Source organism: Leucopleurus acutus (genome assembly GCF_964270905.1).
Source record: "Leucopleurus acutus genome assembly, chromosome: 16".
In the NCBI taxonomy this organism is placed as follows: Eukaryota; Metazoa; Chordata; class Mammalia; order Artiodactyla; family Delphinidae; genus Leucopleurus; species Leucopleurus acutus.
This window is the reverse complement of record NC_139158.1, coordinates 17,143,019-17,156,852: the sequence shown is the minus strand read 5'-3', so window position 1 is coordinate 17,156,852 and position 13,834 is coordinate 17,143,019. Positions and strand designations below refer to the sequence as shown.

General features: G+C 57.1%; 1 protein-coding gene across 1 annotated transcript in view; it reads left to right on the top strand.

The window, feature by feature from the left end:
• The window catches only part of KATNIP (katanin interacting protein), a 198,349-nt gene extending 185,290 nt beyond the window's left edge, over positions 1-13,059 (top strand). The window contains exons 20-28 of the mRNA XM_082856530.1: positions 589-754; positions 4,037-4,194; positions 5,697-5,761; positions 7,058-7,168; positions 8,872-9,011; positions 10,881-10,982; positions 11,553-11,713; positions 11,837-11,925; positions 12,458-13,059. Coding sequence (XP_082712656.1) covers positions 589-754; positions 4,037-4,194; positions 5,697-5,761; positions 7,058-7,168; positions 8,872-9,011; positions 10,881-10,982; positions 11,553-11,713; positions 11,837-11,925; positions 12,458-12,516 — 1,051 coding nt within the window. The 3' untranslated portion in view covers positions 12,517-13,059. The remainder of the gene's footprint in view (positions 1-588; positions 755-4,036; positions 4,195-5,696; positions 5,762-7,057; positions 7,169-8,871; positions 9,012-10,880; positions 10,983-11,552; positions 11,714-11,836; positions 11,926-12,457) is intronic.
• The last annotated feature ends 775 nt before the right edge of the window (positions 13,060-13,834 follow it).

The window sequence follows — 13,834 nt, the reverse complement described above, 5'->3', positions numbered from 1 at the left end:
TGACAGAAATAGATCTTTCACTTTTGCGTCATCTCTCCTGGTCCTTGTCCTCGTTTTACAGCATTAAAATCAGCGCCCCCGCCTTTCCCCGTTACTGCATCATCCTTGTGATTATCATTTTAACTACCGTACAGATTTACTGAACTTTTCCCTGAGACCTTTCAGGGTTTGCTTGTTTGTTGCTAATGTAAGTAGTATCTTGGTGCAGATAGCTTTTTGACATGTTGAATAAATTTTTCTTAGGGGGAATAAATTCTAGAAATGGGATCGCTGGGTTAAAGAGTCCTAAAAACTAGCACACACCCGCATCCCCGCTTCAAAACCCCGATGATTGCTTCACTGTACCTTTAACCGCACAGACTGTTATTTTTCCCCTTGTTTTCCTATTCTGTCTAACTTCACACATGAGAGGTGGCTCCTCACTGCTGCTTTAATTAGTCTCACCTCCTCGTAATGAGCCGGATCCAGCCAGGCTCGCGCCAGGCAGGGGCTGCCATGGGGACAGGAGTGGGTGTAGACCCTACCCTGTGAGTTCTCCCGGCAGACCGGGCTGCCCCCGTCTCTCCGCTCCTTCCCCGCTGAGTGCAGGTTAATCGATGGAGCCAACATCACGATGGAGGATGAGCATATGTGGCTGATCCCCTTCTTGCCGGGGCTGGACCACGTGGTCACGATCCACTTCGACAGAGCCGAGAGCATCGCAGGCCTGCGCTTCTGGAACTACAATAAATCTCCCGAGGACACCTATCGAGGGGTAAGCCGGGCAACGGCAGCCACGCTCAGTCCACTGTCAGGGAAACAGCACCGTGATGAATGGCTGGCGTGGCTGCCAGAGAGGGGCATAAATCCTCCAGAACTTTCCAAATGAAGCTGGGGGAGGTTACAGCCAGGGAGAGAGAGCTGCCGCTGTTCCCTTCTGCAAACAGCAAATGCAAGCTAAACAGCCCGGGGCTGACTCGGAGAACTGCAGCGCCTTGTCTCTTCTGGGGGCTCAGGGGTCCTCAGCAGGCCCAGCCCCCACTCACAGGGGTCGGTGGCAGCCCTGCTGTTCACTGAGCGCTTTGGCGGCCGGGCCCGGGCTGAGGGCTGCTCATGCCTTTGTCGTTTCATTGGACCCGCATTCCAGCCTCTGGGAGGCAGGTGTTATTACCCCCATCTTTCAGGGTATTGAAAACTGAGGTTCAGAGAGGTCCAGTCACTCGTCTCAGGTCACACAGCTAGAGGCCCAGTCCACGTCTGCTGAGCTTGGAGCCTACACTCTTAATTTCTACACTATGTTCTTCTCCTTCTGGGTGTGAAAAAGCAGGGGCCTCTGTTGGCATGTGGAAAAGAGCATCAGAAGTGCCCCCTTGGGGCTTCCCTGGTGGCGCAGTGGTTGAGAGTCCGCCTGCCGATGCAGCGGACGCGGGTTCATGCCCCGGTCCGGGAAGATCCCACATGCCGCGGAGCGGCTGGGCCCGTGAGCCATGGCCGCCGAGCCTGCGCGTCCGGAGCCTGTGCTCCGCAACGGGAGAGGCCACAGCAGTGAGAGGCCCGCGTACCGCAAAAAGAAAAGAGAAGAAGTGCCCCTTTTCATGGGCTTTTCTGACCTGTGTGACCATGAGCCATGAGACATTTGTCCCCTCCCACTACATGGAAGTGATGATGACAAGGTCACCTAAAATATAGCAATGCAGTTAGGGCCCCAAATGCACAAGGCTCTGCGTCTGAATCCCCCCCTCTGACCCTTACCACCTGTGTGACCTTTGGCAAGTGGCCCGCCTTCCCTGGACCTCAGTTTCCTCATCTGTAAAAGGGGGAGGAGGATACCTGCCTCTGGCCCTCAGAAGTTGACAGAGCCAGGACCTGGCCTGTGAGGATGCCGTGAGCCCAGGCCTGGGTCCTCAGTACGTCCAGGGACTTAAGACTGTGGGGGTTTATCACAGCGGCGTGAGCAGGCCCCCAGCCCCCGACGCTTGTCTTCAGGAGCATTGGCTCCCCTGAGTGTGCAGTTTACAAACGCCGCCCAGGCCGCCCTGGTGTCTTTGTAAGCGTGCTCTTGGGTCGAGAGCGAATAAAATGTCAGCTATATTGGCGTTAAAGAAACATTCTTTTGCCTCAACTCGTGCCTCTGGGCCTTTCCCTTCCCTTGAGTGAATCCCTCTTTCCAGTTGAGCTTCCACGACCTGGATTTACCGCCTGGAAACGTTGGGCCCAGAGGCCCTGCTTCCCAGGTCTGGCCCCCACCAGCCTTGGTGCCAGTGATGAATGGCCACCATGGGAGCGGGAATGAGCGCCATCTGAGAGGGCGATCCCAGGGCGCAGAGTAATGGAACTCTGGTCCCTCCCTCCCCAGGGAGGTGCATCAGATGCCTACCCCACAAGGCACCACTGGGCACCCTGGCTCTGAGCCCCTGGCATGAGGTTAGAGCCAGGCCTGGCACTCCAAGAGGTGGGCTTCACACCCCTCCAGTGTGTCCTTGGGCAAATTGCTTAGCCTCTCGGAACTCTAGCTTCCTTAGCTATAAGATGGAGGTGATAATAAAAGCCCCTTCTGAGGCAATGAACCGGGGTCTGGGGAAGTCAGAGATGCTCCCAGGAGGTGGTGGTGGCCCTAGAAGAGCGACAGGGACTTCCTGGACCTCTGCTCTGCTCTGCTGCCAGCTTCACTTCAGGTGGCTTTCTCCTCCAGGCCAACCCTGGCAGCTCTGGGCTTGCGTCCTGCATGCTCCAAGCCAGCAAAACCCCAGGAGCCACGTTGCTCTTGCATCCACATGGCCCGTGGGTGACAGTTCTCTGTTTGGCCAGGCCTGAGTCACAGGTCCAGCCCTCCTGCCTGGGGCCCAGGCAGGAATTAGGCTTGAGGAAAGCAGAGTGGAGGTGTAGTGACAGCTTTGGGGTCGCCATTTCCAGCCCCTGTACACCTTTTAGGTTTAGGCACCCTGTGACCGACTGACTGAGTTACGGGGGGGTGAAGAGCCCCAGGGTACATTGTTATCCACGAGACCCAGGACAGGGCCCCTTCCTTTCCTCACGGAGAAGCCCTCTGCGTCTTCCAGGGTGAAGCACCACCAGTTTGGTCAGCAGCTGGCTGGGCTGCTAACCATGAAGGTGGAGTGAGGTGCCAAGGAGCCCTGATTCCAAAATGTGGAGTCAGAGAGGGTACTGGCTTAGCGCCCTCTCTGCTCCCCTACCACCGCCCTTCCCCAGGGGAACAGAGCTGAGCCACCTCAGATCCTGCCATTAGGCTTTGACATTTACTGGCAGATCCTGGCCATCCGGCTGGCAAAATCTGCCTATAACAGGGGGCCATGGTGGCGCAGATCCAATCAATTCAGCAAGCTCCTACTGTGTGCCATGCCCAGAGGCGGATGTAGAGATAATCCAGCTGGGGTCTCTGCCATCAGGGGAGACCCCGAAACCATGGAGGACACAGCTAGGGAATACATGCCCTTCAAAGGACAAGCCAAGGGCTGTGAGAAGAAATATCAGGAAGGGGCCCATTTCTGTCGCAGGGGCAGGTGCTAGGAGAGGAGGTGAGGTATGAGCCAGGGTTTGGAGAAGGATCAGTCCAGGCTAACACTGGTGCAGTGTGTATTTTGTGCAAGGCACTATTCTGTTCTAGAGACTTTATATAAGTCAGCTCCTCGTTGAGCCCATTTAACAGATGAGGAAGTTGAGGCAGGGAGGTTAAGTAACTTGCACAACTACTCATGGTGGATCTCAGAGCAGCTGAGTCCACGCCCTTGACCACCATGTCATACCTCCTCAGGCCACTGCAGCTGAGTAGACCGGGGAAGGTCTGTACGTGTCCACTGTGGCCGGAGCCTCACCTTCCTGCTCCCCTGCTCTACGTCCAGTGCCCAGCACAGAGTAGGGATGGCACCGGAAAGGGGACCCCGGCCAAGTGGTTCTGGCCTGGGAGAAGGGCCTGGGGGCTCTGTGAAGGCCCCCAGTCATACATGCCAGCTGCCAGCAGCGCCAGCCACGTCAGCGCTCACCACCCTCCTCACACTGGCTCCTGTTCTTCAGACTCGTTATTTCTGTTGTTTGCCAGGCTAAAATCGTCCACGTCTCCCTGGATGGCCTGTGCGTCTCCCCTCCTGAGGGCTTCCTCATCCGGAAGGGGCCGGGCAACTGCCACTTCGATTTTGCTCAAGAAATCCTCTTTGTGGACTACCTGCAACGCTGCCCGCTGCCCCCACCAGCCCAGAGGTGAGGGGAGCGGCTCCATGAATGGTCCCTCCCGGCCCAAGGGCACTGGCTTTGCATCGTGCTCTGAAATGTGTACCTAAAGGGCTTTGAAATGATGCTCAAACACATTGCTTTTCAACTTGGCTGTTTTGTAAAGCTTAGCCAAGCCTCTCCGGAAGCCTGGGGGATGTACCCACCTTGTCTGGGGATGTTTGGCTTTCTCACAGTCTGGAGTGCTTGAGATTTTAAATGCTTCGTTGTGCTTCCTGCTGGGAAGAGAGGCTCAAGCCTGCCTAGATTCCAGAAATGCCTGCTGGCCAATTCGGGGAAGGGCCTTCCTCCTCTTGTTTCTGTATTCCTGATTTAGAAAGATTCAAAGAGAAAAATAGAGCCTAACATTTCATGGATTCCCTGGGATTGCTTGGCCCGTCTCAGCTGCGTTAAGTTCGTAACAATCTGTAAATGCCACGTTAAGTTTATTCATTTAAACCCCCTGATGTCCAAGTACCGGAGGCCAAGCTCTCAAAACAAAATGAGTTTCCCTCCACTGTAGCTGGGATCACTCCTTGGGCCAGATACTGGGGATAGTCACTTAATTATAACACTGCCCTTGAAACTGAAGAAAACCAGGCCAGGGCCGGAGGGCACTGGCTGTGGACCAGGGAGAGAAGCCCCGCGGGGAGGAGTCTGGAGGAGGAGAGAGGCTCCCTCCCGTGTGCCTGCTGTGAGCCAGATGCTTTGCAGTCATCCTTCAGGGAATCCTTCCAACCACCCTTTGAAGCAGGGATTGTTAGGCCCATTTCACAGATGTGGGAACTGAGGCCCAGGCGAGTGAAGCCTCTTGCTCAAGATCATGAAGCAAAGACTTCAGGGCTCTCCCCACCTCCCTGCCTCCTCTCCCTGCCCGCCTCCCATCCCACCCCACACTTCAGCCCGTCTGGCTGCTTTCTGGGACAAACATCAACTGTCCAGCCCCGTCCCACCTCAGAGCCTCTGTTCTGGGTGCTCTTCGGCTTGGAAGGCTCGGCTCTGACTCTTCCCATGGCTGCCTCCTCCTTAGCTCAGACATCACTTCCCCGATTACTGCCTGGGGTAGCCTGCCCCCTCCCAGCACTCTACCCCATTGGCCCATCGTGGGTCTCACTCAGCTCTCAGAACGGTGTGGACTTACCTTGTTCATGAAGGGGCTAAATCTGGGTGGGGTGATTAAGAGTGTGGACCCTGGAGCCAGACAACCTCAGGCCACACCCACTTCTGCCACCGCCCAGCTGTGTGACCTTGAGCAAGTGACTTCACTTCCCTGTGCTCCAGTTTCCTCACCCACAACAGGGATGTGAGAGTACCCACCTCCCAGGGTTGTTTTGAGGAATGCGAGTCAAACCCAAGGTGACGCGCCTCCCCCAGTAGATGGGAACTCCAGAAGCTTGTCTGTCCTTCCCCCACTGCCTCCCCGGGGGATAACTGACCAGCGACTCGGGCCACTGCAATCCTCTGCTTCCTGGTGCTGTTTTGTGTTTTTTCAGACTGGACACAAAGAGCCTGGAGCGGGCGAGCATGGACTATGAGGCGCCCCTGATGCCCTGTGGCTGTATCCTCCTCCACCGGCCTCACATCCTGGGCACTGGGTCTATGCCCAGAACCCAGGGAGAGGGCGAGGCCCTTGTGGCCTCCTCGCGGGCCCTGACGTGGGGTCTGGGCCTCAGCTGCTGCCCTGGGTTTCAGCCAGGCCACAGCCAAGGCAGCTGGAGCCCATGCAGTGAAACTAAGGGGAGGTTGGGAGAGCTCCCGGGTCCCTGGGGACACTGGGTGCTGCTGGGACCAAGGAGTTCCAGGCCCCGCCCCCCTGGTGGGCTGAGGTTCAGGAGGCAGCACCAAGGACTGTAGCTGGGAGGGGCCAGAGAAGCTGGAACCGATCCGGGGACTGGGCTGGGGTCTCTCCTTGGAACCAGGCAGGGAGGAGGTGAAGAGAGAAGGAATCATAGCTCAAATGTGCTGGACCCTTTCTGCCACCCGGCACTGTTTGCAGTAGATCGCCTGTATGAACCTCATGTGTTAGCCCCGTGAGGTGGGTACTGCAGCCCTATTTCACAGCTGAGAAAACTGAGGTGCAGGGAGGTTAACTAACTTGCCAGGCCACCTAGCCGGGAAGGGGTAGGACCGGGTTAGTGAACACAGGCAACCTGGCTCTCTCACTAGCCTGTTCTCCCTCCGGCTTTATCGCCTGGGGGCCACCCTACCACTTCTCAGGCTTCCCGGCCTGCCTGCTCCTGGAGATTCTGGAAGCCAGTGGGGGACAGAGCTGAGGAAGGGCTGGATGCCTGGTTGTTTGTGTGAGGCGCAGTCAGCAATGCGGGAGTTGGGGGGGGGTCACCCTGCTAGGGCCCATCCCCCCAATACTGTGATGCTCCCGCATCCCCCCCTCCCTGTTCACACCCTGCACACTTGAAACGGGTGGAGCAGGGAACAGGCACTCTGTTCGTGTCATTTTACAACCAGGGAAACTGAGGCAGGAGGTAGTTTGAGGCCTGGTCACTGTTCAGCTCTAAATACTGAGTTTGTGACAGATGCGTCCCCCCTGCCAGCTCCCTGGAGTGCACCCTCCCTGCCTGTCCTCCTACCTCCTGGGGCCTGGAGAAAGCTTTTGAATTCTTAAAACACACATACACACATTCATATGCAGTTTAAATTAAAGAAAATTTCGTGCCACATACATTGTGATTGACTTCAGTCTCAAAGGAAAAAGAAATCATTTTTTTCTCTCATTCATCTCTATAAACATGTATATATATATATACACACACACACATATCCCTTTTATCTTTGTAATTGTTTTCCTCTGTTCTCCAGAAAATTAAGCCTGTTTTTCCTTAATAACATGTTGCAGTCATCTTCCAGTTTCAGCTCCTGACCAGCTGGGGTGACCCCTATTACATCGGTCTTACCGGCCTGGAGCTGTATGACGAACAGGGAGAAAAAATTCCTCTGTCGGAAAACAGTATCCTTTCTAGGCAGAAGCGGGGCTCCACTTGGGAGGGTCGGGGGAAGAAGCAGAATCCTCGAATGTAGAGAGAAATGTCCCTGTAGGAACCAGACCTGGAAATTAAAAATGCCACTGGGCTCTACTTACAGTCAGATGTGACCCTTGCAAAGCAGAGAGAAGCTCCCAGGCACACCTGCCACGACATCCATAAGACAAAGAGTCCTGTGGTTCAGGGATTTGGGAGAGGCTACCACCTGCAGCCCCCTCGTGGAGAACCACAGACACTTTGGAGTTGTAAAGGCTCTGACAGGACCTGTAGGGAGAAACCTGTTCTATTGTGTTCAACCCAGTGTGTCCTGAATTTATTGACCGTGGAGCCCTTTGCTCACAGAATACCGACACCAGAATTAGCAAACTGTTAGCCCAGTGAGTTTTTAAATGTTTTGAGTTAGTCGCTAATATTTTTTAAAAATCAGGAGGTTTCAGATGACAACCCAATCTTCAGCTTCTCTTGAGAAGTTGGCAGTGCGAGGCCACAGTCCTGCATAGTGACGATGGCTGGACCTGAGTGTCTGCTACCCTTTCTCCCCAAGCGCATCCACCTGGTTGATCCCAGTCCTCTACCTCCAGTTACCTACCAGGCCCCAGAAACATAGTGTTAATATTCACCAAGGGCTCACTCGGTGCCAGGCCTTGTCCCATGTACCTCATTTGCCCTCACAACAATCTTGTGAAGTGAGGCACAGAGAGGTTGAGTAACTTACCCAAGGTCACACAGCCAGTGAGCTGGGAGTCTGGCTCCAAAGACCATGCTCTTGACCACTGAGCTGTCCTGCTTCCCTTTGATACAACCTGCCTGACCCCTCTAGGCTCTTGATCTGTGATCCCTGACACACCAGTTAGGGAACTACCAGAGCAGGTCAAACCCAAAAGCCTCCCTTGCATCTCTCTGGGGTCCCTGGGTTCTGATTGGATCCTTTTCTGCTTTGCCCTGGTGGCACCATGCTCCTCACCTGGGATAAGTGATTCTTGGTGGTTTTGATCGTTATTAGTGATTCCTTAGATGTATAAGTCTTCATCAATTCTGGGACATAGAGATGTTTGTTCCCATTTTACAGATGAGGAAACAAACCCAGAGATAGCCCATGACTTGCCCAAGATCTCACAGGCCAGGATGGCAGAGTCAGAGCTGGGACCATGTCCTCTCCGTCCACATTAATGCCCATCCGTTGAGTAGCAATAGCTAAGTCCGGCTCCGCCCCCCACATCCTTCCAGTCTCGGTAGGGTGGTCACATGCCAAGGCAGAATCCAGCCATGACCCCGTCCATCCCCTCTCAAAGGAAGACCTCAGAGTCTGCCCTCCACTCTCCAAAGAGACAGCAACAGTTTTTATTCCCGCCTCCAGCACTTCCACGAAACCTGTCTTTTTCAGCCTGCTCTCTGCCCGCTTTCCTCCCCTTTCCTTGATACTGGCCACGCCTCCACTCTCACCCCGACTCCCGTCAGCCTCCTTGCTTTCATTTTCCCCAGAACATGTCTAATTTGGCTGTCACTCTTCTGGCTGCCCAGAGCAGCAGATGGCGGCTCTGCCCGCCAGGCGCGCCCGCCCTGGCGTCCCCTGAGCCGTGCCGTCAGCGTGATGGAGGCTGGAGGCCGCAAGAGTTGCACGGTGGTGAGCACTCCACTTTGGGTTATGAGAGCTTAGCGGCGTCTACAGATATCGCCGCCTTCCCCGACAGCGTCAACTCTCTGGAGGGCGTATGTGGGGACGTCCGGACCCCCGACAAGCTCATCGACCAAGTGAACGACACCAGTGACGGCAGACACATGTGGCTGGCTCCCATCCTGCCCGGCCTGGTGGGTTCCGGAGGCTCTCAGCCCTGGGGTGGATGCTGGGGGCACTTTCTGTCCCTGGTCTCAGTGACACATCTTTCTTCCAGGCCAGGTTAACCTCGAACAAGTCAAAATGCCCAGGGGCCGCCAGGAAGCCTCGGGTCTTTGCTAACACATCTGACAGGTTGGCTCTTCCTGGCCAGAGTTCTTTCCCGTTGCTCTGAGGGTGCATATTATAAGGGGACACCAGGGAGATGAAGGGCCACATTGGACTCTGAGGCCAGGAGCCCAGTGCAGCAGTCCTGGGGGCTTGGGCATCTGTCGATCCCTGCAAGACATCCCTCTCTGGTTCTCTTTTCTGCCCGTCTCTCTCTGCAGAGTCCACTCTGTCCTCTTTTTCCCAGCCCCAGCCTCTCCACATTCACTGTTTCTGCTCCCTTTTTATGCCGCTGGGCACTTGACCCCAACCTTGCCCTCTTTCTGGCCTCAGACCTGCCTGGTAAGCTCTTCCAACCAACTGACTCAGTCTCCCAGATCTCAGACTCTGCAGTTGGTCCTGCCTATCTCTTTGCTCCAAGGCCTGATGGCGAACCTCGGGGTGGGCCTTTGCCCACCTGGGCCTGGTCGATAGTGGTAGAGAGGGAGGTGAGAGACCAGGAGATGGGAGGGGTTGGGTAGCACTCCCTAGCCTCTCAGTCACGGGGCCAGATGCCTGTATAGATGTGCAGCAGGGGCTGGGCATCTACCCCTGTGACCCCTGGGTGGGAAGATAAGGGGTACATTTTCCTCTCAAAACCCTCACAGGAAGGGGCAGCACCCCTTCAATGGTCCACCAGCTTCCCTTGAGAAGAGGCCAAACCCCTCAGCCCCACCACTGCAAAGGAGAACCACATAGATCTCTCAGCCCTCCGACCTGGGGCTGCAAACTGGTGGCCCCTGGCCAGTCCAGCCGGCTGCCACCTTGACCTTGGCCAGCAGGCATCTGCCAGCATCTTTCACATGAAGGCCTCTGGGTGCAGAGCCGCTTCTCCGTCTCTCCCTATTCTAGCTGGACTCAAACATTTGTATCCAGTTGAACGCTGTGGGCAACTGAGTTTGAGGTCCCTCCTCTAGACCTTTATTATTTCCATGGTACAAGCGGAAGGCTGACCCTGTCCACATCCCCCTACGTCCTGAGACGTAGGGGCTGAGACCCGGGGCTGGAACCACACGAAGTCTGCAGCCTGTGGCCAACACTGAATTCTTACGCTTCCTTCTGTCTTGCAAGGGGCCCCCTAATATTTGCGAGTCTTTGCTGGGGGTGAGGAGGCTGTTGGGTCCCACTTTACTAGCTGATCGGCCACGGATCGGGACACCTCCCTCCCCCTCCGCCGGCGGAGGTTCAAAGATCTCCGTGGGCGGTGCCTTCAAGGCCACTCGGCTGTGCTTTTCATTTATGATCCGGAGAAAGGACAAACAGGGGTCAAGGCTATGCTGATTGCTCGGAGGCCGTGCCTCTTGACTCTGGAGCTGGGGACCGTTCCCTTGGCCCCTGGAGCCCCAGACTGTGTTTCTGGACCTGACATGGAGGAAAGGGAAGGGCGCGCCCAGTTCTCCACAGGCATTTCAGTGACGGCCATGCCAGGCCCAGAAAACAGGCCTTTCAACAGCCAGCTCAGCGGTTTGTTGCAAACACAGCCACACGTGACCTGACTCAAGATGGGCTGCAAGGAGAAGAAAGGCGGCGGGAACCCCACGCACAGCGGCCCCGAGCAGCCCAGGCGGCCCACCTGGGCCGGCACTGCCTCGGGCACCCACCCCCCTCGCGCCCCGGCCCACGCCTGGCACCCCGGGCCCAGCCCAGTGCCTCTGTTCCCAAACATGCCTGTTCTAATGAGTTCTTCTCTCTGACAGGTGAACCGGGTTTATGTGATTTTCGATCGGCCTACCACGGTGTCAATGATCAAACTGTGGAATTACGCGAAAACACCCCATCGAGGGGTGAAGGAGTTTGGCGTAAGTACTTACTGCCTGCGTTTTTTGAGGTAATTATGCTCATTGGTAATTAGGCTGCCGGCAATTATCATTTGTCGCAGTTTGACTTACTTCTCTCGGCTGCAACCTTAGACACAGATGCCTGGTCCTCAGAGGCAGGGAGCTGTACCATCCAACCGCGAATTCAAAACCTCCGAGTGATCGAATCATCACCCCGAGAAAATCAAAGTGGCTTTCCTTTCATCTTTTCTTCTTGAATTGCACTCGTGTAGGGAGCTCTTCCTGCCGGAGGCAACTCTGGGGTAGGGAGAGCTAGGGCCCTGGGGGACCAGAGACCCGAGTTCGCCATGCCCTGCCACATGGGCGAAAGATTTTAGCCCTTTGAGCCTCAGCTTCCCCATCTGCAATGTGGGGCTAATCCAGGCGCCTTTCCTGGTCGTCGTGAAGGTTTGAAGTCATAACACGGGCCGCGCACCTAATAAGCGAGGCTCTGAGCAGTGATGCACTTTGCCCGAGGTCACACGTGGGAAGGACGAGGGGGATGATGGACCACACGCCACCCTCCACACAGCCCTTCCTCTGTCTGTCCAGCTCCTGGTGGATGACTTGCTCGTGTACAATGGGATCCTGGCCATGGTGGGCCACCTGGTCAGGGGCATCCTGCCCACATGCGAGCCCACAGTACCCTACCACACCATCCTCTTCACCGAGGACACGGACATCTGTCACCAGGAGAAACACACCGCCATCAGGTGCGCCCCGAGCCCGTGACCTCCCCTCCCCCATCACCTCCCCTGCCGGACCTAACGAGGAAGGATGGCAGGGACACGCTGCCTGGAGCCTGATGGAACCTTCTGGCTTTTCCCTCCCTGCAGTAATCAGGTGGAGGGTCAGGACGTGCAGCTGATGAATGAAAACCAAATCGTTACCAACTCGAAAAGGAAGCAGAATGCAGCTGACCCAGGTCAGCTTCCTTCTCTGCCCAGAGCACCCCTCCCACCCCCCTTCAGGAGTCTGGCCGGAACAGAGAAGGAGCTGGCAGCCTCACACACTGTCTCTCGCCCCTGCCAGCTCTCAGACACCTCTCCTCCACCCAGGAGCCTTCCCCGGGGGGCTGTGGGGGGGCTGATGGGGGCAGAACCCCGGGAGCAATGTGGTGTGCTTCCCAGAAGCCAAGCCTTGCATGTACAGAGGGAAAAGGGCCATTAAGGGCAGAAGCGCTATATTGAAAGGGTTGTCCTGCCCTGGGCCACTGGAAACCAGGAGAGGATGCACAGGGCGAGGGCTTCCCAGAGGAGGGATGCTCGAGCTGGATCCTGAAAGATGCTCAGGGTTGGTCAGGCAGAGGGAGCTCGAGGCTGCTGGGGGCGGAGGCCAGGTCTCCAGGGGCCGTGAATGGCAACCCCCGGCAGTCTGGATTTCACCCCAAGGGCATGGGGCAGCCCTCGGGGATGGCGGCTGGGTGACACTGCTCCCTCTGTGCTCTCCCTCGACAGCCTTACGCCCCAAAACCTGCATCAGTGAGAAGGAGACAGCGAGACGCTGGAGGTGCTGACCGCTGAAGGAGGGGGAGCTGGTCCTCTCAGCCAGGGTGGGGCTCCGTTACCCAGCCCCAACTCAGCACCCGTGTCCCCCGCCCTCAGGCCTCCGTGTGGGCCAGCCCAGACCCCAGACCCCAGACCCCAGGAGCTGGAAGGGAGCTGCAGCATGGAGGGAGCCCGCTGGAGAGAAGGGACTCAAGGGGTGAATGGCCCTGGGAAATACAGGAGTTCTGGGCAGGTGGAAGAAGTGGTGTGGTGTGGCCTTCCACTGTCCCCCGCGGTCCTGGGGCCAGCTGCAGGGAGCCTGGGGTCCCCTGGCTCCATCGCTCTACCGTGAGATCCAGCAAAGCAGGGCCCGAGTCTGCTGAGGCCTGTCGTGGGATCCGCGGGCTCGGCCTGACTCCAGGCAGGAAGGTACCATGGCCAGCCATGCCAGGGCCTGGAGTAGGGCTGAGCGGGCGAAGGAGGCCAGGCGTCAGACACCAACGCCGACAGGCGTAGAGTCCTGCCTTCCGAGGCCCCCGCTGAGGGGCCGCAGCTCCCACCCCCACCACCTCCCCGCCTCATCTGGGGGCTGCGGAGCCAGCTGAGCAGGTGGGACTTTCCCCTGGACCCCTGCAGATGTCTAGCCTGGACTGCTACCACCCCTTCACCCATCCTGGGTCCCGCCCAGGCCCAGTTAAGAAGGAGGGATCCCTGAGGGGAGCCGGTCCTGCAGGGCCTCTGTCCTCTGGTCAAGCCCAAGAAGGGATCTGCCAAGGGCATGTGTCCTGCTCAGCAACGGAGGGAGCTGAACCCACCGGTGGCCTACAGCCGGCCCCACCCTGGCATGCGGAGCCTTGTCCCTGCGGTGCTGCCCGGCCCAGATAGGACAGGTGGGCAGCGTCATACCCCGGAAGGCCAGTAGGACACACCCAGATGCCGTCTGGATGCAGGGCCCGGAGCCAGAGGACCGGGGCCACAGCCCCAGGCTCGGGCCCCAGAAGCCCCGCCCCCTTCCGCTGGAACTAGCCTGGAGGGGGCGGGGCCCTCACTCCCCGCCTGTCCGTGCCCTCGGTCTGATCCAGGTTTTTCGCGCTTGCTGTTTCCCTTTCCATGTGTCCTTGACCCCGTGTCCTGGGCATCGGGCAGTGAGGTTCGTGTTGCCGGGGGTCCCCACCCCTTCTCCCTCATCGAGCAGCTTCCCAGCAAGTTGGAAATAGGCCTTGCACCCCCAGCTGCGTGAAGCCCAAAACGCATCTATTTCCACCCGTGTAACAAGCTCGGATCAGGGACCTAATTGGTTTCCCGGTGGTGGGTAATTTCTTGTTCCAAATATTAATCCGTTGTTTT